Raw genomic sequence first — 24509 nt, 5'->3', positions numbered from 1 at the left:
TCATGCTTGGGTCACAGATTTGCGCAGAAACACAGGAGGTTGTAGAGAGACAGGAACGTTATTCAAACACTGCAAACAAACATTTGTCTCTTTTTCAAAAGTTTAAACTGTGCTCCATGACAAGACAGAGATGACAGTTCAGTCTCACAATTAAAAGAATGCAAACATATCTTCCTCTTCAAAGGAGTGCGCCTCAGGAGCACAGACTGTCAGAAACGGAGAGTAGAGAAAAGCCAAGCAAAATGACACCTTTTATTGGCTAACTAAAAAGATTACAATATGCAAGCTTTGGAGGCAACTCAGGCCCCTTCTTCAGGCAAGAGAGGAAAGCAAACAAATCAATAGGGCTGTTTGGCTTTTAAGTATGCGAAGCACCGCCTGTACAAAGCTGTTGAAGGCGGCAGCTCACACCCCCTCCGTCAGGAGCAGAGAGAGAGAGAGACAGAGAAAAACAAACAGTGAAAAATCAATACGTGCCCTTTGAGCTTTTAAATATGCGAAGCACCGTGCAGCATGTTGCTTCACGAAGCAGCTGCACACAGAAGGTAGCAACGTGAAGATAATCTTTCAGCATTTTTAAACGAGCGTCCGTATCGTCTAGGTGTGCGAACAGCCCCCCTGCTCACACCCCCTACGTCAGGATTAGAGAAAGTCAGCGCAAGAGAGAGATTGAGAAAAGTAAGTTGGGTAGCTTCTCAGCCATCTGCCAATAGCGTCCCTTGTATGAAATCAACTGGGCAAACCAACTGAGGAAGCGTGTACCAGAAATTAAAAGACCCATTGTCCTCAGAAATCCGCGAACCAGCAAAAAATCCGCGATATATATTTAAATATGCTTACATATAAAATCCGCGATAGAGTGAAGCCGCGAAAGGCGAAGCGCGATATAGCGAGGGATCACTGTATATGGTAAACGAAGACTGGACTATTGTTGTGTATGTTCTTTTTTTTTCTTTTTAATTATATCTACTAATTAAAATCTCTTTAATTTTTGCTTTCTCTTAACCAGTATACTAGAATGTAAACTGCTGTAATACACTTTCCTTTATTTGCCAGTATGGTGCAACAAAAACTGTTTGCTTTCTTTAGATTTCTTTAGTACAATATTGATTTTGATTTTATGCTGTCATTTTTGAACACCAGTTTGAGATTTATTAAAAGTAAAACTAAATGCTCTTTAGGACCTGGATTATTCACCCTTATTTTAAGAGTTTAATGCCACCACTGTTTCATTTCCCACATTCTTTGCTAATCTTGATAAAAGCAAATGGCAGTATTTTTGAAGTTTTATCTTGAGTCTGTTAATCTTTTTTCCAGGACTTCCAGCAGCTCTGGATACTTCTGGTTTGGCAAATTCTTCAGCCAATCATCCTTATCTCGTGCCTGATTTGGACAGTAGCCAGAATTTCCAACCCCTAAGACCAGTACTGGATTTTGAAGTCGAAGTTAATTTGTCACCCAGGGCACAAAGGCTGTCAGCATACTGTGGCGGTACTGTAAAGGTAACATACATTAATACATAAATCAGTGGATCTTGAAATGTATAAACATCTGTTTTGCTTTTATATTTTTTCATATCTGCAAATTAATAAATGTTAATGTAGAGCTATTAATCGGTAGTCTGTTTTATGGGCTGGTCCCGGAATAGTGTGTGTTGATAGTGGAATAGGTTTCTGCCCTCATTACACTAACCAGTAAAAATAGTAAATAAATACTCTTTGAAACAAGATAGCTTTTAAATGGTTAAGTTTTTAAATTGAACTGGAAAGGAGCAGCTCTGGAGCCATACATATTTATAAATATACAGCATGGGAAAAGGACTCCTATGTGTGTGGGGGTTTTTTTGTTTTTGTTTTTTTTTTTAATATTTGTATTATTTAACTTTTATACTCCATTAAACCTGTTATTGCAATTAATGTTCCATTTAAAAAAAGCAAAAATTAACCTACAATAGATTTTTGCTTATAAATATTTTTCTTGAAGAAATTGGCAATAGTCAACAGCATTCTTAATTGAATGGTTTGGGGAGAGATTGGGTGGTTCCCTTGTAAAGACTTAATCAGGTATAGCCTGTGGTTTTGGGAAGTCGTCCTCCGCGCATCTTAAGGTAGTTTTTCCCAGTCTACAGAGTGTCAGTTTAAGTGGAAAGTTGATGTTTACTTTCAGTATCAAAAATTGACGCTACTGTACCATTCTAAAATGTGAGTTTTCTGGTACTTTTCCAGTATCGCTATACCACATAACCTTATCTAAGACATTATCCTTTTTTCAAGTTGCTCGATCAGCCGATTCATACACTATTCCATGCAAACGATGGCTTGGCCAAATTACTTATTTTGTTCACATTTGAAGTTAAAATATTAAATACAACTTAAGTAGATACAGTTAGTGGAGTTTTTACAAAAATATTATTGTACAGGCAATTTATTTGAACTAAAAATTTGGAACAAAACATTGCAAGCTTGTCACGCTACAAACCAAAATAGGCATTTTCAAACTACTTCACGTAATCAGGTCAGTATTGTTACAGGGTTGGGTATCCTCTGAAACCCTTGGGGTTATCTGTGAAAACCCCCCAACTACCTGTGCCCTCACGGGTTCATGTGTCCCTATGGTTCTTAACTCTCATTTCCAATTAAAATGTTGGGTATCTTGCAGTCACTTGTTAACCTGAAGTCAAATAATTCATAAGCTAGTAGACCTCTGTTCTGCCAGCTAAATCCAGGGCTACTAACTTTCCTTAACGCATTGACTACCATGGTGAGGTGCTCTTTCAGATAGGATGCCCAATAGTAATGTAATAGCCCTGACCATATGTACTTTTACTGTAGAGAACATTGTCTTTTAATTGCACTGAGACTGTGACCCCTGCCAATGATTGCTATGTTGATAATATCAAGGTTTTAATTCCAGATTTTATCACCTTGTGTTTTGAAGTTTTACAGATGCTTTGTATCTGCTTTTTGTGCTTTTTTCCCCCCTCTTACTTTCCTTCTATAAACCCAGAGACACATGTCTTAGGGAAAATTTCAAGTTGGATTTTGCCATTTGCCTGATGTTTACATGTTAGGTACTGTTTCTTTCTTCTTAAAATTGGATTGAATTGATTGAATTGTATAATGGATGAATAGGGTTTGCATGAGGTAAGAAGTTAAAGGTTTAAATAACCACCAATTTGCTTTTAAGGCAGCGGTTCTCAAACTGGGGGGCGAAGTAACAAAAAGGGGGGGGCGAATGTTTCCATATGTGGTGTAATTTCGCTATTTGTAGGAAAATTTTAAACTTGTAGTGGTGTATCGGCAGGAAAAAATATAGGAATAAATTTTATTAGGGTTTCAAAAAACATTAGGGGGGCACAATTAAAACTGTTATGAAACCTCGGGTCACAAATACTTAAAGGTTGAGAAACGCTGTTTTAAGGAAAGGAAAGAATAAAGCAGGTCAAAAATTAATGAAACATACAGTGCATCCAGAAAGTATTCACAGCGCATCACTTTTTCCACATTTTGTTATGTTACAGCCTTATTCCAAAATGGATTAAATTCATTTTTTCCCTCAGAATTCTGCACACAACACCCCATAATGACAACGTGAAAAAAGTTTACTTGAGGTTTTTGCAAATTTATTAGAAATAAAAACACTGAGAAATCACATGTACATAAGTATTCACAGCCTTTGCTCAATACTTTGTCGATGCACCTTTGGCAGCAATTACAGCCTCAAGTCTTTTTGAATATGATGCCACAAGCTTGGCATACCTATCCTTGGCCAGTTTCACCCTTTCCTCTTTGCAGCACCTCTCAAGCTCCATCAGGTTGGATGGGAAGCGTCAGTGCACAGCCATTTTAAGATCTGTCCAGAGATGTTCATTCGGATTCAAGTCTGGGCTCTGGCTGGGCCACTCAAGGACATTCACAGAGTTGTCCTGAAGCCACTCCTGTGATATCTTGGCTGTGTGTTTAGGGTCGTTGTCCTGCTGAAAGATGAACCGTCACCCCAGTCTGAGGTCAAGAGCGCTCTGGAGCAGGTTTTCATCCAAGATATCTCTGTACATTGTTGCAGTCATCTTTCCCTTTATCCCGACTAGTCTCCCAGTCCCTGCTGCTAAAAAACATCCCCACAGCATGATGCTGCCACCACCATGCTTCACTGTAGAGATGGTATTGGCCTGGTGATGAGCGGTGCCTGGTTTCCTCCAAACGTGACACCTGGCATTCACACCAAAGAGTTCAATCTTTGTCTCATCAGACCAGAGAATTTTCTTTCTCATGGTCTGAGAGTCCTTCAGGTGCCTTTTGACAAACTCCAGGCAGGCTGCCATGTGCCTTTTACTAAGGAGTGGCTTCCGTCTGGCCACTCTACCATACAGGCCTGATTGGTGGATTGCTGCAGAGATGGTTGTCCTTCTGGAAGGTTCTCCTCTCTCCACAGAGGACCTCTGGAGCTCTGACAGAGTGACCATCGGGGTTTTGGTCACCTCCCTGACTAAGGCCCTTCTCCCCCGATCGCTCAGTTTAGATGGCCGCCAGCTCTAGGTAGAGTTCTGGTGGTTTTGAACTTCTTCCACTTACGAATGATGGAGGCCACTGTGCTCATTGGGACCTTCAAAGCAGCAGAAATTTTTCTGTAACCTTCCCCAAATTTGTGCCTCGAGACAATCCTGTCTCGGAGGTCTACAGACAATTCCTTTGACTTCATGCTTGGTTTGTGCTCTGACATGAACTGTCAACTGCGGGACCTTATATGGACAGGTGTGTGCCTTTCCAAATCATGTCCAATCAACTGAATTTACCACAGGTGGACTCCAATTAAGCCGCAGAAACATCTCAAGGATGATCAGGGGAAACAGGATGCACCTGATCTCAATTTTGAGCTCCATGGCAAAGGCTGTGAATACTTATATACATGTGCTTTGTCAATTTTTTTATTTTTAATAAATTTGCAAAAATCTCAAGTAAACTTTTTTCACGTCGTTGTTATGGGGTGTTTGTGTGTAGAATTCTGAGGAAAAAATTAATTTAATCCATTTTGGAATAAGGCTGTAACATAACAAAATGTGGAAAAAGTGATGCGCTGTGAATACTTTCCGGATGCACTGTAAATGGTATAAATGAAATATTGGCTGTATAGAATGAAACACACACAGGATTTTAAATTGATTTTCCACAAAAATAAAAAATGTTGGTTTAGCAATGAATAGAGAAGCATTCTTGGGATCTTAAACACATGCTTTATCCCTTAGTGATGTTCTTGGGATACCTTTTTCATTTGAAGTAGATCTCAAGTAACATTTACATCCAGTAAAGTAGTAGTTTTTTTTGATATCTGGGAAGTGCAAAACAACTTCTAGAAGCTGCCCTACTGTAAAAAGCTTAGTCAAATTCTTACTGGTAGTTATTCCCATAAACTCTTCATACAAATATAATGTGGTGAGAGAAACTCAATAATGGCTTATTGAAGATTTTATTTTATTATATATATCAATATGTTTATGTCAGTTTTTTTTCTTTTGGTGGTAATATGCCATGCTGTCAGGGATGTGAAAATTAACTGAACATTTTTCCATTTAGCAAAATGTGAAGGAAACTTTTATACTTATGATTTAACTCTGCTTAAAACTTAAATCTTCAGCATATCATGGTAATGTCACTATGCTATCATTTGTTTTTGTCTGGTTTTTTTTTTTTGTTTTGTTTTTTTTCTGCTAACTTGCAAGCAAGCTTTAATGGCAAAGATGTTTGCTTGGTTTGCATTTGAGTACACAATGCAAGTGTGCAAAAATTTGGTTACACAGGCAGTGTCTTGTATCGAAGTTATTTTTTTTTTTTTTTTTTTTTTTTTTTTTTTTTTTTTTAGGAGCAAGGAAATCTTGAGCTGAAGTTTTTGACCGCATCACATGGGGAAGTTGAAAAATCTAGTCTGACGTCCAGCCCAGGAAGCTCCTTGTCAAGAGAATATAATCCTGCAACTGTTCCTGGTATGTGCTTAGAATTTCCAGAATTACTTCTATTGGCTTTATGATGTTACATTTTCTTAAAACTTAAGTATGTATTTTTGGTGGTGTTCACATGTAGACTTAATACTGAATTGTAGACTTAAGGAGTCACCTGTACTCTAGGAGGGTCTTTTTGACTTTTGTCAGACTTTGACTTACTTTTTTTTTTTTACAGACAATTATAATAAATTATCTTTTTTAGAAGCTTAGAGGTTTGCTTCCAAATAGGAATGATTTTTTAATTTAGAACTTCTTGCCTGCTTCCATTTGTCCACTGTTCTCCATTGTATGATAGCTAATTAAGCTACAGTATAAACTTTATCCCTTTACAAACTGCAAAGAAATGAACAACATTTAAGTTTTAGTTAAACATTGTGCATTTGATACCCCTTAGTTATGCGTTATAATAGTTTTTCTTCCTCTATTTTTCTAGTATCAGCAACTCCAACAGAAGTTTCCAGTGATGAGACTACTGCCCCTCAAAGCGTAAAAAACTTCAAGGGGACACAGCCTGTGATTGATATTTCTGTTGCTTCATCCCCTCAGCCTGTAACACATTCACTTGGTGGCAGTGGGTATAACACAGGGGTAAGCCTATGGCAGCAATACAGTAACTTCTATTTCTGATTTTCTTCCTGTTTTTGAAGAGTCTTTTCAGTAGTCCATATTTTATTTGCCTTTGCCATCACACAGTTTTACAGTCTGTGCTACAGCTGATTTCTTACTTACCATGTATTGCCTAAAGTAATAAGATGTAATATTATTTTGATGTGCCTGTAATTGGTCAAAGAACAAAGTCTGTTAGTTTCGTATATCATTCCTGCCGATAGCACCATCAAGTACTCGGCTGGCTTACTTGTTTTCAAGTAATATTGCATTAGTGCGACAATGTATTTTGATTGGTACTATTCAAGTCATAAAATGATTTCTTCAAAATGTCACATATATTTGTCTGTTTCTTTTTTGCCCGGTGCTGCGTTGAGATAGTGCACCAGAAGGCGTGAGCTTATTCAGTGCGAGCAGGAACACACAGGTGGCCAGTTGCTTGTGCTATAACATGCCTGACTTGGCAGCGATCAATGCACATGTACTGTACAAGGTATGCACGGGGGCCACTGAGAAGAGTGTTCATGGCTCACCTTGCAGAGGAGCTTCGTCGTCGCTTCTTACAAGAAAGGGTCGATGGATAAAGCAAAAGAGGATGCAACATCGACAAGCTTCTGTTCCATGACCACCACTTCCCCAGCCCCTTCAGTGTAATAGTAACCACAGCACAGAGAAAAGTGTATACATTGTAACAGGTACACATGTCGTAAATGTAGAAAGGACGGTTCTTGGATGTGTGGGAACTGTTAACATTTGAATCTGATGATTGCTTATAGTGCGGAAGTGACCTCTCTGTACTATTCTTTCCTCTGCATGTGCCGGAGTACAAAAAAAGCAGTACCATGCACCAAAATGTGGCGACTGCATGGGCAAGATCTATATACAGTGCATCCGGAAAGTATTCACAGCGCATCACTTTTTCCACATTTTGTTATGTTACAACCTTATTCCAAAATGGATTAAATTCATTTTTTTTCTCAGAATTCCACACACAACACACCATAATGACAACGTGGAAAAAGTTTACTTGAGATTTTTGCAAATTTATTAAAAATAAAAAAATTGACAAAGCACATGTACATAAGTATTCACAGCCTTTGCCATGAACCTCGAAATTGAGCTCAGGTGCATCCTGTTTCCCCTGATCATCCTTGAGATGTTTCTGCAGCTTAATTGGAGTCCACCTGTGGTAAATTCAGTTGATTGGACATGATTTGGAAAGGCACACACCTGTCTATATAAGGTCCCACAGTTGACAGTTCATGTCAGAGCACAAACCAAGCATGAAGTCAAAGGAATTGTCTGTAGACCTCCGAGACAGGATTGTCTCGAGGCACAAATCTGGGGAAGGTTACAGAAAAATTTCTGTTGCTTTGAAGGTCCCAGTGAGGACAGTGGCTTCCATCATCCGTAAGTGGAAGAAGTTCAAAACCACCAGAATTCTTCCTAGAGCTGGCGGCCATCTAAACTGAGCGATCGGGGGAGAAGGGCCTTAGTCAGGGAGGTGACCAAGATCCCGATGGTCACTGTGTCAGAGCTCCAGAGGTCCTCTGTGTAGAGAGGAGAACCTTCCAGAAGGACAACCATCTCTGCAGCAATCCACCAATCAGGCCTGTATGGTAGAGTGGCCAGAGTAAGCCACTCCTTAGTAAAAGGCACATGGCAGCCTGCCTGGAGTTTGCCAAAAGGCACCTGAAGGACTCTCAGACCATGAGAAAGAAAATTCTCTGGTCTGATGAGACAAAGATTGAACTCTTTGGTGTGAATGCCAGGTGTCACGTTTGGAGGAAACCTGGCACCATCCCTACAGTGAAGCATTGTGGTGGCAGCATCATGCTGTGGGGATGTTTTTCAGCGGCAGGAGCTGGGAGACTAGTCAGGATAAAGGGAAAGATGATTGCAGCAATGTACAGAGACATCCTGGATGAAAACCTGCTCCAGAGCGCTCTTGACCTCAGACTGGGGCGACGGTTCATCTTTCAGCAGGACAATGACCCTAAGCACACAGTCAAGATATCAAAGGAGTGGCTTCAGGACAACTACTGTGAATGTCCTTGAGTGGCCCAGCCAGAGCCCAGACTTGAAGCCGATTGAACATCTCTGGAGAGATCTTAAAATGGCTGTGCACCGACGCTTCCCATCCAACCTGATGGAGCTTGAGAGGTGCTGCAAAGAGGAATGGGCGAAACTGGCCAAGGATAGGTGTGCCAAGCTTGTGGCATTATATTCAAAAAGACTTGAGGCTGTAATTGCTGCCAAAGGTGCATTGACAAAGTATTGAGCAAAAGCTGTGAATACTTATGTACATGTGATTTCTCAGTTTTTTTAGAATTTGTAGAATTCTGAGGAAAAAAATTAATTTAACCCATTTTGGAATAAGGCTGTAACATAACAAAATGTTTATATGTGTATATGTGTGTGTGTGTGTGTGTGTGTATATATATATATATATATATATATATATATATATATATATATATATATATATATATATATATATATATATCTATACTAATAAAAGGCAAAGCCCTCACTGACTGACTCACTCACTCACTGACTCACTCATCACTAATTCTCCAACTTCCCGTGTAGGTAGAAGGCTGAAATTTGGCAGGCTCATTCCTTACAGCTTACTTACAAAAGTTAGGCAGGTTTCATTTCGAAATTCAAAGCGTAATGGTCATAACTGGAACATATTTTTTGTCCATACACTGTAATGGAGGAGGCGGAGTCACGTATCGCATCATCACGCCTCCTACGTAATCACGTGAACTAAAAACAAGGAAGAGATTTACAGCACGAGTCGCACGCGGGAACGAAGGTAAATGACGTTAATTTTTGACTGTCTTTTAATACTGTGTAAGCATACATATTAACACATGTGCAATTAAACGTGTGCATTTACGGGGTGATTTCTCAGGCTTAAAAGCTCACCTTTTATCAAACGCGGGAACAAAGGTAACTGACGTTGTTCACTGTCTTTTAATACTGTGTAACCATACATATTAACACATGTCCAATTAAACGTGTGCATTTACGGGGTGATTTCTCAGGCTTAAAAGCTCGCCTTTTACTAAAAAGGTAAATGCAAAACTATTTTCAATCAGTTTATTGAAACGCTCCCGTTAAGGATTGCAATAACATATTCGCGAGATAAAAGAACGAAGTAGGGGGAAATGGAGGAACAGCCGCAAACAGCGAAGAGCAAAAAATTAATTAAACAATTGAGAACGGAGCGAGTTAAGCATACAAGCATGTTCATAAGGGAAACAAACCACGGTGTAAAACGTAAGTTTAAATAAAGTTTATAGAAACGCTCCCGCTACGGATTGCAATAACATATTCGCGAGATAAAAGTTTAATGAGAAGACACGAGGTATAAACGAACCACACGCCGTGGCGCAACGTTCGGGGCAACAGTTTCAACCATTCTATGATCTGCTTCTCGCAACTGAAAGACGGCACGTGGCGGGTGTTAGCCGACTTGCTGACCGCTACGTTAGGGGCTTCAAGTATGGCGCTGACGCCACATCTCAGTGCCAACACTTTGCAGACTGTACTTAAAAGACACGCCCTCCTCACTGGACAGTTAAAAACACCAATCAAACTAACGATGACATCAAGTATTACCCAATCAAAAGTAGGAAAGGAGGCATCTTCATAAAATGCGTGTGGGATGATTTGCATGAGACGCTGCTTTAAAAAAAAAATGATTAAAAAAATACGGGATAAATCCCGTCCAGTATTGATTCAAAACGGGACGCGCAATTTCATTGTCAAACGCGGCACGATTCCGTATTTTAAAGGACGGGTGGCAACCCTACAGTGCCAGGTAACCACCCATACAATCAGATTGTGATTCAGACTAGGAATGCAATGAATGTAATTACCCCGATCTACATACAAGGCGAAAGTCTTGCAACATTCAAAGATGATGGTTTGGGATAATTAGTACTTATTAAGTACACCATGGAACATAAAAGAGCTTATGAAGCCTTGAACCGAAAAAAGCAACATCTCAGAGATCGTACAAAAAAAAAAGGAGGTAATGTCGTTTTACTCGCTGTAGATTTTAGTGAAACATTACCAGTTATTCCACGAGGGAGACCAGCAGATGAACTCAACGCTTCTTTAAAATCCATGCTTCTCCCACGGTCGGTTATATGTCGCGTGTTCTCGGGTAGGTACACCAAAAAATGTATACATTTAAGCATGTAATGGGCAAAGAAAAAATGAGGTATACCCGAAGGCACTGCAGTAGTACTCAATGTAACTTTACTTCTTAAATGTTAATGTTTTACTGTTTAATAATTTATACGCTTCTTATATATTGTTCAAATTCTTTTATCAAAATACCAGTGACAGCGCAATGCATGATAACATGGAGTGAATACACCATACGCATCTGCCCACGGCCGCCCTGGTGTGCGCAGATAGGAGTTGATTCTAAAATAAAATAAACATAAAAAGAGTAATACAATCATCACCCATAAAGCAGATAGCAGACGTGACGTATTATATGTGTACCAGATTTCAAGTCAATAGGTGAAACAGTTTGCAAGCTACAGGTGATTTAAAATCCTGGACAGACCAACGAAAAGCCACGGTAGCAAATTATACAAGAAGATTTTACTGTTTAATTATTTATATTTATATGAAATGTGCTTCTTATATATTACTTCATATTCTCATATGATAATGATGTTAATGTTGTTTATATTGATTTCTATGTTATTGTAAGTGCATCTATGTGTGTATATGTATGTATGTATGTATGTATGTATGTATGTATGTGTGTATATATATATATATATATATATATATATATATATATAACAAATATATGTGTATATATATATATATATATATATATATATATATATATATATATATATATAACAAATATATGTGTATATGTATATATAATATATAACAAATATATGTGTATATGTATATATAATATATCTGTATATGTGTGTGTATATGTATATATATATATATATGACAGCAACACTCATAACAATGACAACACAATTACATTGACAATCATGTTACGTTATTTTTAAAATGTTTCCTTTACTTTTTCATAACCTCTTTAACACACTACTTCTCCGCTGCGAAGCGCGGGTATTTTGCTAGTATATAATATAATATGCGCGCGCTATAAATTTACACTGGCTGCTAAAGACACAAATCAAATGTATGTTTTTATTGTGTAATATTAACAAGAGCAGCTCACTACTCAAAATAAGTTTGCGGGAAGATCATTTCAAACTCAGGGCCTCTGGATTATAAATCAGCAGATCTAACCGCTGCACCACGGAAGCTGTTGTATTGTACTTGCACCATTTGTGAAATTGTTTATTTGATATTTGGCCATCAGCCTTCAAACATTATACAGTTCATGTCTACATTTTGTCATTTATTACTAAAACATGAAAAACGTTTTTGTTTTAACGATGTGTTTACATAGATTGTTGTAGACACAAAACACACATCAGATTACTTCCCCTTACAATTCTGGGTAGCTCACTCCCAAATAATCAATCAAGGCAGGAAGTGGGAGAACTTCTTGCCTGTTCTGAGGCGGTGGGGAGGATGGTATAGCAGGCTGCTTGGGCGTATCGACACATTTACAAGACAAAAGAGGCTGACTGAGAGATGCGAAGGGATTTAAGGTGGGCCGGATTTACGAGTTTTTTTCGTAGGCTCTGGTAATTCTATTGTTAATATATATAAAACAAAGATGGCTAGGGAACAGAATGGTTTTATGAACAAGAATATTTCAGGTAAAATTAAGCAAGTATCCAAATAATATGTTGTGAAATGTGACAACAAAGCAATTTGTGAGTATAGTAATTAAGTGCATTGCCTAATATATAAAAAGCAAGCAATAGAATACTTATTTCCTCATTTGTTTATTTTGGTGGTGTCACATGCAACCTGAAATTTGCCTTTAATCCTAAATTTGGCATTTTCAACCATCATTTTTTGTGACGCACTTTGTCTACTCCCTGCCACTAGTTGTAAATACTTTATACTTGACAGATTAGACCAAAAACAAAATAATGATAAGAATATTATAAAGAAATCAATCAATGCAAACCTACTCTATATGTCACACCTACAATATTTTTAATACATCATAACATTCTAAAATAACCCTTGGAAAGACCAATTTACCTGCCATATTTTTATTCATAAGAGTTTTTGCTGTTGTGTATAGGTAAAAAAAACAATTGTTGACAGAAAAATATAAAAACATCATGCCTGCCTTTCTGAGTGAAGCAGCTCCCATTAGGTCAGTTTTATGAGTTATATGTTGTACTTTGTTCTCTATTTTTCGATGGTGAGAGCATGAACAAATAAGCGGCATGCTATAGGACAAAGCACACTTACTACACTTAAACCCTGCAAGTGTGTATGGGAGCTTGTGTTGCAATGTGTTCAAGGGATTCAGTAATGTTTCTGCACCAGGAAGACACTCTAGTAGCCGAAAAAAATGAACAAGTTGCAGAATGACATTAAATGTGAGTGAAAAGTAAAATGCTTTTCATTATTTAGTTACATGAATCACCAGTGTTAACACGGAGTTAATTTAACAAATAGATTGCATAAGGGTCTGTTGTTTTCATATCTACATTTTATCTGTTAATTTACTGTGCTTGCTTTCAACATCCTAAATCTACTTGACCCAGTCTTGGGGAAAAATAGTCAGTTTCTTTAAATCCACTTTTTAATTTTAATGTGTACTATGGTTTTGGTTATAATTTATTGATTAGTATATTGTAAGGCACTCAACTGGTTTTAGAGCAGGCTGCAGGTAGTTTATTCATTTTAAATCAAAGTCACTGAGAACATTTCCTGATCTTCAACTCCTTTCCACACAGTGATGTGAAGCCTGTGGGGGAACAAAGCTTTTCTGATTGAGTTGTGGATAACTAATTGTGGACCTATACAGCATAAAACTAAGACTTGTATACTGTACATCATCTGGTAGTCTTTCATTGCATAGAGAATGAGAATGTTTTACAAATATTAACATAAACCTGTATGCCTCTCCTATTTATTGCAAAAAAAGTATAACCTACGTGTTAAGTTCAGGATAAAAAACCTGTAGTTGTGATAATTTTGGAGATAATACAGAAATTAAATAATCAAGTTTACAAAATCCCTTCCTTTATAAAATCTATCCAAACTATAATGCCAGTCAGTCACTGCTATTTTCACAAAACTGATTGCAAAGTGGTTGTCTGGCCAGTGAAGTAATTAGGGTTGGGTGATTTGTAAAATCCTCAGATCAATTATTTGTCTCCTTAATTAACATTGTCAATTGGCAACATGTATCCCTGGAAGCAGTACATCATTGTTTTTAACACTACTCATATGCAGTTCCTGTAATTTTCGTTTTAGCTATAGGGTATTTTTGTTTTTAATAACCATACACTGTAATGATGTACTGTATAAAAGTAATTCATTTAATATACAAAATCACAGGTGGAATTAGTGGCTAGAAAGAAATCAACATTACAATTTAGGAATTTGTTGTACTCAAAACTATTGGTGGTGAACCAAAAGGTTTTGCCAAACTTGTTGAATAAGCAGGAAGGTGGTTGTTGCATAAAATTCAGAAATTAATAACTTCAGTAGTCATTTGCATGTACACCATCCAGCAGATTACAAAAGTTTAGCAAATGCTCTTGGTATAACTATTAAAGGCTATGCTTACCAGCCATTAATTATCACCGCTTTTGGATTTGGAAAAGCAGTACAACAAGGGCACGAGTATCACACCATTTTTTCCCCACATTTATGTGAGTTAATGTTAAATCCCAAATACCAAATTTACTGATGCAGCTGATGATCAGTTATGTCCTGGAGTTAAATTAGGTGGTATGCCAGTTGGTTGTAATAGTTTGTTCGGGGCATATATGACTCATTGATTGCATCATCACATCAAAGAGACCACCCTCATTTCCTTTCAAAGTCACCCACATTTTCACAGACTAGCTTCCCAAATGGGAGACTAATGTAGGTGTGCTGCCGAACTTTTTGCAGAACACTAAATTCACTGGCTATTACTGATGGTTTTAATTTTCAAAAATCACATGTCTTTTCAGCAGAAACTGTAGTCTTTTTCAAAAAAAAAAAAAAAAATGTAAAGTGATGCATACAGAGACTGGACAGCTAATTGTGATCATTCAATGGTCCAAGCAGGATTTTATCCCACCAGCATTCAGTCCGTTCACACGTTCAGGCTGACGTAGCACTTTTGTGGGTTTGATGAAAGCTATACTCTTTGCAGTGTTATAATAATATGCCATTATTGGCTTCTTCTTGGGCCTTTTATTATCAGTGAAAATGCATGAAGCATACAAAAATATGCCACACCCACCATGTTGTACTCCACAACGGAGCAAGTTGTCAGGTTGCTAATTTGCAAGAGAAAATGTGACTCAAATTGTATCTGTCTACTGAAAACATATTTAAAGTTTCCAGTGTAGATGCAATGCACGTGCAGTGTGTTTACAGCCTTCCTTTTGTATGATCAGGATACAACTGGCTAATGTAAACAGGGTATTTGCAACTTGTTTAATCACAAGGTTCAAACTATAATCAGTTGTGGATTGCCAGTGATACTGATCTCTGTCGGCACAGGCCTAGCTGTAAGAACAGTTTTGAGCAAGAGATTTAAAAACGTCTAGGGTGAATTTTTTGAATTTCCACAAGTTTATTGGTTTATGCAGTTCAATGAGGTAAATGCTGAAACAAACCATTTTCAATGGTTGCAGTGGACTGCTGAATTACAACTGTATCAAAACCTTATAACCTAAATTTATATTTGAAATTTACAATTTTAAGTTTCCGTACCTCTTGTTGTCACTCTGTACACTCTGCATTGTATTTAGAGCTGATAATTGATGGTGACTTGTCAATTCAATTATTGATTTGATTATTTACGATTCAATTAGGTTAAAAAATAACATTTTTAACAAAAGCTAAAAAGGCTACCTTCAGACTGTTTATGGAGGATGACAACTTTTTATCTGTTTTTCTTTGTCACAGTTATTTTTATGTTTTGCATACAGGGACGGAATTATTTGCAGAAAAAGATATTCGACTCTGGAAAGCTCCTTCTAACACAATCTGGTAAAGATCATTTTAAATTGGTTGACAGCCCATTGGTTAATTTTCAAGATGAGAAAAGCTCAGGTGAGTGTTTAGAATTAGTAAAATTATTAAATATTGTATGTCTTAAGCTTGTAGGAGATGAATGGTTTTTTGGGCGAGCAGATCAAGGCCAGTCTTGTGCCATACTCTGAAATAAAATGTGTGCTTGCATTTTAGTAATTTTATTTTTGTTGTTGCAAGTCCTAATTAACATTACATTCTGAGTATGCAACAGTATTCCAAAACATGTAATATACACTTTTTTAAAACCTGTTCACTGCTCATCTCTTTGAAGCCTTTAGAAAGTTCCTTCATGAGCAGTCTTGCTTCTTGGTACCAAAAAAAACATCCCAGAGCTACATCTTTATTTGGAGACCTTTTAGAAATATATCAGCATTTAAACTACAAGTATTTCCGTTCCAAAACGGAAGCTAAAAGACATTTTAGACGATGCACAAACTTTTGGTTGAATTTGACTGCTTGAGTAGTTGCGGTTTCAGATATGAAGTAGTATAATACAGGTCTTGCCTTGAGTTCTCACACTCAGGAGTTGTGATCATTCAGTAACAAGTTATGAATCATTTCTTTACAGCACTTCCAGTTGCACATGACAGCTTTGAATTTGGTATTGGCAAATTTCATTCCACATTGCTTTCATCAAAACTTGACTCAAGTCAGCATTTCCCACCTCTGCATTCAAGTTTGGATTTAGATCTTTTAACAACTATCTCCTCTCCACATTCAGAACTACAGTGTCAAACCTGTAACCACAGCAACTCTGAAAAGGTAGAACTGTTTATGCCTTATTTCTAAAAAAAATGTAATTAGTTTGTGTTTTAATTGCTTTCCATTGGTTACATATATTCTTTAAAAAATTGCCAAATATTAAAGTTGTGAAAAGAACAACTTGCAGCTGAATAAATATTAAATTTGCCTATTTAATGTCTGTAAGGAAAGGAATAGCCATGTACTGCAATGAAGGTACATTTTATGATATGCAAGTCAAGTGTTTTGTGAACACTGAAGCAGAATTTATTTACCATACTTAATGTAATACAGTGATCCCTCGCTATATCGCGCTTCGCCTTTCGCGGCTTCACTCTATCGCGGATTTTATATGTAAGCATATTTAAATATATATCGCGGATTTTTTGCTGGTTCGCGGATTTCTGCGGACAATGGGTCTTTTAATTTCTGGTACATGCTTCCTCAGTTGGTTTGCCCAGTTGATTTCATACAAGGGATGCTATTGGCAGATGGCTGAGAAGCTACCCAGCTTACTTTTCTCTCTCTCTCTCTCTCTCTCTCTCTCTTGCGCTGACTTTTTCTGATCCTGACGAAGGGGGATTTAGCAGGGGGGCTGTTCGCACACCTAGACGATACGGACGCTCGTCTAAAAATGCTGAAAGATTATCTTCACGTTGGCTACCTTCTGTGCAGCTGCTTCGTGAAGTGACATGCTGCACGGTGCTTTGCATACTTAAAAGCACGAAGGGCACGTATTGATTTTTTTTATCTGTCTCTCTCTCTCTCTCTGCTCCTGACTGAGGGGGTGTGAGCTGCCGCCTTCAACAGCTTTGTGCCGCGGTGCATCGCATACTTAAAAGCAAACAGCCCTTTTGAGTTGTTTGCTCCTTTGGAGAGGAAGATATGTTTGCATTCTTTTAATTGTGAGACTGAACTGTCATCTCTGTCTTGTCATGGAGCACAGTTTAAACTTTTGAAAAAGAGACAAATGTTTGTTTGCAGTGTTTGAATAACGTTCCTGTCTCTCTGCAACCTCCTGTGTTTCTGCGCAAATCTGTGACCCAAGCATGACAATATAAAAATAACCATATAAACATATGGTTTCTACTTCACGGATTTTCTTATTTCACGGGTGGCTCTGGAACGCAACCCCCGCGATGGAGGAGGGATTACTGTATAGTTTTAGTATGTATATATACAGGTGCATCTCAATATCATCGAAAAATTAATTTATTTCAGTAATTCAATTCAAAAAGTGAAACTCGTATAGATTCATTACACACAGTGATATATTTCAAGCATTTATTTCTTTACACTTTGGTGGTTATGGCGTACAGGTAATGAAAACTCAAAATTCAGTACCTCAGAAAATTAGAATACTACATAAGACCAATTTAAAAAAAAAAAAAAAAAAAAAAAAAAACTTAATACAGAAATGTTGGCCTATAGAAAAGTATGTCCATGTACACACTCAATACTTGGTCTGGGCTCCTTTTGCATGAATTATTGCATCAATGCGGTGTGGCATTAGGGCGATCAGCCTGTAGCACTGCTGAGGTGTTATAAAACCCCAGGATGCTTTGATAGTGGCTTTCAGCTCGTCTGCATTGTTGGGTCTGGTGTCTGTCATCTTCCTCTTGACAATATCCCATAGATTGTCTGTGAGGTTTATGTCAGGTGAGTTTGCTGGCCAATCAGTCACAGTGATACCATGGTCATTAAACCAGGTATTCATACTTTTGGTAGTGTGGGTAGGTGCCAAGTCCTCCTGGAAAAATAAAATCAGCATCTCCATAAAGCTTGTCAGCAGAGCAAAGCATGAAGTGCGCTAATATTTCCTTGTAGACTGCAATGCTGACTTTGGACTTGATAAAACACAGTGGACCAACACCAGCAGATGACATGGCTCCCCAAGTTATCACTGACTGGGGAAACTTGACACTAGACCTCGACCAACTTGAATTCTGTGCTTCTCCGCTCTTCCTCCAGACTCTGGGACCTTGATTTCTAAATGAAATGCAAAATTTACTTTCATCTGAAAATAGGATTTTGGACCACTTAGCAACAGTCCAGTCCGTTTTCTCCTTAGCGCAGGTAAGACTCTTCTGACGTTATCTCTGCTTTAGGAGTCGCTAGACACAAGGAATGCAACAGTTGTAGCCCATGTCGCTGATACTTTTGCTTCACAATCCTCTCAACGCTGTGGTTATCCCTGTTGCTTGTGCTCCATTTTCTGCCACATTTTTCTTTCCACTCAACTTTCCATTAATATGCTTGGATACAGCAATCTGTGAGCAGCCAGCTTCTTTAGCAATGACCTTTTGTGGCTTACCCTCCTTGTGAAGGGTGTCAGTGACTGTCTTGTGGACAACTGTCAAGTCAGCAGTCTTCCCCCTAATTGTGTGGCCTACTGAATCAGACGGAGAGACCATTTAAAGGCTCAGGACACCTTTGCAGGTGTTTTGGGTTAATTAGCTGAGTGGAGTATGACACCATGAGTCTATAATATGGAACTTTTTCACAATATTCTAATTTCCTACAATACTGAATTTTGGGTTTTCATTGGCTATAAGTCATAATCAGCAAAATGAAAAGAAATAAACGCTTGAAATATATCACTCTGTGTGTAATCTATATAATATACGAGTTTCACTTTTTGAATTGAATTACTGAAATAAATTTAACTTTCGATGATATTCTAATTTATTGAGATGTATCTGTACATATCCACATCCTTGCCGCAAGATGATAATGAAATTAGCTAAGTTAATACTTTATTCAGTAGTCAAGTATAGTAAAATTTAATTATCGGCCATGCATAAGAAACTGGTCAGATTTTTAACCCTGAGTTTTACTTGTCTACAAGAAATATGTTTGACACATTGGGCTTCATGTGTAAACAGTGCTTACACCTGTTTGCACACACACTTTGTGGCATGTTTTCATAGTAGCCTCACCCCATCCGTACACAAGTTTCTGCTTGGTTTTGCAAACAGGCGGAACCCAGCATCAAAGAAATGCCCTGTGTGCGTGATCTCCCTTTTTTTTCAGATTTGTATCCATCCATCCATCCATCCATTTTCCAACCCACTGAATCCAAACACAGGGTCATGGGGGTCTGCTGGAGCCAATCCCAGCCAACACAGGGCACAAGGCAGGAACCAATCCTGGGCACGGTCCCAACCCACCGCAGGACATTTGTATCAATGTCGCGAGATTTATCAAATACACCGAAATTTATTGTATATCATTTTCAAATTTTATTCACTTGATTGTAATCGTTCTGTAATTACATAGTATAATTATGCATGGAATGGCCAAACTATTCCAACTACCATAGCTACTTTAGCGTTGTTAGCAAACATTGCAAATGGAAGAATTAGAAGAGAGTGCGTATTTATAGATGATGACGACGGGCTTCTAAGTCAGTTTGGATTTCCAAGAGCTATTTTCTTGGAGCTGTGTGCTGAACTGGGGCTAGCTTTACAAAGGCAGACTGAGGAATTGTGCTCTACCTGCTCCTTTGCAAGTTTTGTCCACTCTGTTTTTTAGCCACAGGAGCATTTCAACATGAACTTGCTGGCTGACTGGGTATTTCACAAACATCACTGAATCGCACCATGCCATCTGTATGGGATGGTATTATTCGTTTGTCATCCAGATATTTGATTTCCTTACTCTTAGGTTGAACTGGCAAACATGAAAGTGCAATTCGCAGCAATGTTCGTTTTTCCAAATGCAATCAGAACGGTCAGCTGCACACACATTGCTATTGCAATAACACTTAAGTTGTATTGGCCAGGGATGAATCCCCAAAAGAATAAGCTGGTAGTACATCATCTATAGCAGGAGAGCTTGTAAAAATGGCAACTTCACATAGTCTCGGGTGCTTTTTCCAACAATTACGGTTAAAAACAAGCTGTCCTAAGTATAGCAAGTCACCTTAAAGAGCTATGTAAAGAGCAGAGAATCTATCCGTGACGGTGCTCAGCAGCTTTTGTAATATTGTCTGAAACAGAATAAACAGACAGGGCTGCGACTCACCTTTTCACGTCAACTTTATCTGACCACATTTTTTTTATTTCAGGCACTCTGTGACTTTCTGGGCTTTAACTTTCAAGTGTCTCCGCCACGCTGTATCACTCCATAACTTCCTTTTGTTACTTATACTCACTTCTTTTGCCAACAAATAGTACGTTTTTTCCTTGCCTCCACTTTGCATTCACTGAAATTCTTTTTTCCACATGCTTTTGCCATTGTCTTTTGCACAAATACTGAATGGAAGGGGTCTATTTATATTGATTTGCATATTCAGATATGTGAAATTCTGGGAGTAGACAGGGTGGAGCTGTAGGCAAGTGCACGCGACGTGAGTTAAATTTCATGTTCATTGGGATTTATTAAGGGGAAGTGCATGAAACCTGGCAAACGTACAGTTTTATGCATCTGAATTTTTTGGTGTGTATGCACATTTCAAATTTTCTCTGTATGCCATGTTTTAGTGTGAATTCAACGCACAGCATTATACATGATGGCCCCTTATGTGTTTTGAAAACTGTTTTATTCCCAGATTTTGCTTGCATCTTTGTTCATAACAATTGTCGTATTTTAGGCTCCAAGCATCTCCGTTTCAGAACATTTATTGAATTCTACTGTTAAGAATGGAGAAGTAGGAGCAGTACCTGCAAGCTTTGCTTTAGAGGTCCAGGAAGATACCAGACCAGCAGTGAATAATACAGATGATGGTGCAAGTTGTGGTAATTTTATTTTCATTCTGTTGATTTAGAATTCATGTGAAAGCAGTCTGTCTTGATTTGTTTTTAAAGTATATTGCCAGAGTTAACAAACTTTTGGTATTGCTTCTGTATGTTAACACAGCCAAAATTAGATCCACAATAGGACTGGTCTTGCTGTAATTTTATCATCCATTAATATACTTACAGACCGTCACTGTCATGCTACATGTGCTATCACTGCTTTCATCAGTTTTAGATGTTGTAGCAATAAATACTCCATTGTCTTCAATAATGCAGTAGTATCAACAAATTCAGTATTTTCAAATGTGCACATCCCCCTTACCAGCAAAATTAACTGTGCAGCTATCTGAGACTGACATTCAGTTAATTCATTAATTATTTGGTCATTAAACTAGCCTGCCTTGTGGTTTTGTGTTGAAGCAGTATCAAGCTACCTAGAGTATCTGGTTATTATGGGAGTTTAAAACACAGATTTATAAAGTTTATTTTGATATGTACAAGTCATCTAGACCAGTTTATTTATAACTGTTTTAGGGTTGCCACATGTACCAAGAGAATAGTTTTTTATGGAATTTGCACTTGTTCTAACCGTAGATCTGATATATTCAGGATAAATGTGAGGATGATGTCTCCAGTGTATTTGTTATTCCTTGTGCTCAGTCTGATGTGTCACCTTTACTAATTGCAGTATGCTTGCTAACCAAGGTGCTGGTGTTAAAGCAGTTGTTAGTCACAGCTAATTTTCGTATCATGCATGGAAACTATTTTTATTTCTGATCTCACGTGATAAAGTTTACAAAAACTGAAGCTTTTTATTTGGTCTTTTGAACACAACTTAAAAGTAATAGTCACTCAGTTGGGTGATTGTCATATGATTCTGGTCTCAAGTTTTTGTGCTTTTTTTATGATATTAACCAGAAGGAATACCACCAAACAAAAATTAAAGACGTAAGATAGTTATGTTGAAACCTTTTGGTGTAGAGTGCACATTCTTAATCATTCCAATCTGGCTCTCTGTATATATTGACCACAATTTATGTTTGACATGTTTTAGATGGCTGCAAAACTTAACACTGTTAATTCTGTGATAATGTTGCCAGAAATGTAACTTGCCTTGACTTTTTTTTTTTTTTCTTATGTTCTCTTCTTTTTAAGGTCTGCTTTCTGAAAATTTATATCCTCTCCAGATTAACTCCTGCAGCAGTGAAGAAACTCTCCCTGTTAGTCTGCCAAGCTCCCTGTCCTGTGTAACAACCACCACCACCACCACGGACTCAAGCCAGCATAATGGAGACATACTTGTGTCCTGTACCAGTGATACTGCTATTCAGAGTACAGTCAGAGATGAGTGTCTGCAGTGTGAGGAAGAGAGTTTACAACTTTCTGAAACTTCTGTAGAACAAATGCGAAGTGAAAGTGTAGAAAATTTACCTGAGATCCAGGAATCATTTTATCAGCTTGATGCAACACATTCTGCAGTTTGTGGTTCAGATCTTATTGAGACTAATTGTACAGATCTGCCGTGTTCACCCAAGATTCCAGTTACTGCATGGAATACATCTCAAGAAATAGCTCGGCTGGAATCCTTTCCACGTTCCACCATATTGGAGTCCATAAGTATGCCCAAAGAAAGAAGCATCATTCCAATATGGGTAAGTATGAATCACCCCACATTTTTGAGATGTATTGAAGAGCGTGTACGTGTGTCTTTTCTCCCACACCTTCTCCCTTAATGTGTCATAAATTGTAGTAAGTGATTACTAATTTGGAAATTGTACTTTTTTTTAAAATCTTGCCAATATCTTCAGTGTCAGGGGGAGGCGACAAACCTCCCTATCTTGCTTTGGTGCATAATCTTTTGTGGTAGAAAGTGTAGTTTTCAAAAGTTTTTTTTTTTTTTCTCCCCAAATCTCAATCTCATCTAGAACTCTGATTACACTAGTATTTAGAATGGTTTATTTTAGGTTCATACCATACCACTTTAAAACTTACTGAGACTTCTTTCACTGGTATTTTGTCTGGTTACACTCTGGCTAACTTATAATCAGGAGGGTACTTCATCAGTTCACATTAGTCAACTATGCTGGTAAAGCATATCAGTGATTGTCAGCATTGTCTACTGCTTTTCACATCAGCATAATACAACTTGTATCCCTACACATCCTAGTTTGCACACCATGGTTGCTAGTCTGAAGTATCTACTGCTACACTGGACTGCTAGTGCAGTGATGTCTTTTGGTCTTCTCTGCACCTAATATGAATCTTTTCAAAACGGCACCTTGTTGAGCTTATTCGTTTACTGCATTAATCTGCAGCAATGCCACATATAGGGTTTTCTTATTTTTTGTCTTTTTTAACCCATTATATTCCAGGGAGTTTATAGCATTATTGCACTTAAATTACATATTCATAATTGATCGGCTGCTATTCTGCTTATGTAATAAATGAGCTGCAAATGGCTAAAGGTTAGTGAGAAAAACACTCCAGTTATTTTAAGTCTGAGTAAAAATCTTTTTTTTTTTTTTTCTTCTAACCAATATCAACTAAAACACGAAATTTTACACTATATAATACATGTTCACATGTACAACTGCAAGGAGGTATGTTCCTGGTACAGTAGGTCCTCAAGTTAAGAACATCTGACTTATGGACAACTCAAACGTGGGAACAGACTGTCAAAGTATATTACAAATCTGAGTTGAATACAATGGTTCGCCATAATAAATGCACACTATATTGTGACACTCATTAAAACATTGTGCAGTTTTAGTGGTTCGTCGGCTCAAGGAAGGATCCTGTTGCTGTTAACTCTGTATATATTGTCACATTGTGTTTGTCCTAAATTCTCATTATCTACACTTGTAACCATGCATCAAGTGTAATAATAATAATGATAATAATTCTTAGTGCTTTTCTCACTACTCAAAACGCTCAGCAATTGCAGGTTAAAGGCTTTGCTCCAGGGCCCAACAGAGCAGAGTCTCTTTTGGCATTTACGGGATTCAAACCGGCAACCTTCCGATTGCCAGTGCAGATCCCTAGCCTCAGAGCCACCACTCCGCCTGTGTATATAAGCCAGTGTAAATATAATGCAAGTGCTGGTGATGCATCAAAGAAAAGGAAAACAATCACGAATGGAAAATAAAGTGGAAATAATAAGGCAATCCAAAAAAGGTCAAATGCATTAGACTACAGTTGGTCAATGATCTGAACAATTTTAAATGATAAAGTGA

At 37.8% G+C, this 24509-nt stretch overlaps 1 protein-coding gene across 4 annotated transcripts in view; it reads left to right on the top strand.

Moving 5' to 3' along the window:
* Window positions 1–24509, top strand: part of cep295 (centrosomal protein 295) — a 117211-nt gene that overhangs the window by 72772 nt on the left and 19930 nt on the right. For all 4 annotated transcript variants that reach the window (XM_051927056.1, XM_051927054.1, XM_028800436.2 and 1 more), the window contains exons 21-27: window positions 1318–1502; window positions 5857–5977; window positions 6429–6583; window positions 15691–15814; window positions 16365–16558; window positions 21132–21276; window positions 22432–22928. In XM_051927056.1, coding sequence (XP_051783016.1) covers window positions 1318–1502; window positions 5857–5977; window positions 6429–6583; window positions 15691–15814; window positions 16365–16558; window positions 21132–21276; window positions 22432–22928 — 1421 coding nt within the window. The remainder of the gene's footprint in view (window positions 1–1317; window positions 1503–5856; window positions 5978–6428; window positions 6584–15690; window positions 15815–16364; window positions 16559–21131; window positions 21277–22431; window positions 22929–24509) is intronic.

Source organism: Erpetoichthys calabaricus, chromosome 4, assembly GCF_900747795.2.
Source record: "Erpetoichthys calabaricus chromosome 4, fErpCal1.3, whole genome shotgun sequence".
NCBI classification, from domain to species: Eukaryota; Metazoa; Chordata; class Cladistia; order Polypteriformes; family Polypteridae; genus Erpetoichthys; species Erpetoichthys calabaricus.
This window is presented reverse-complemented; position numbering and strand designations above follow the sequence as displayed.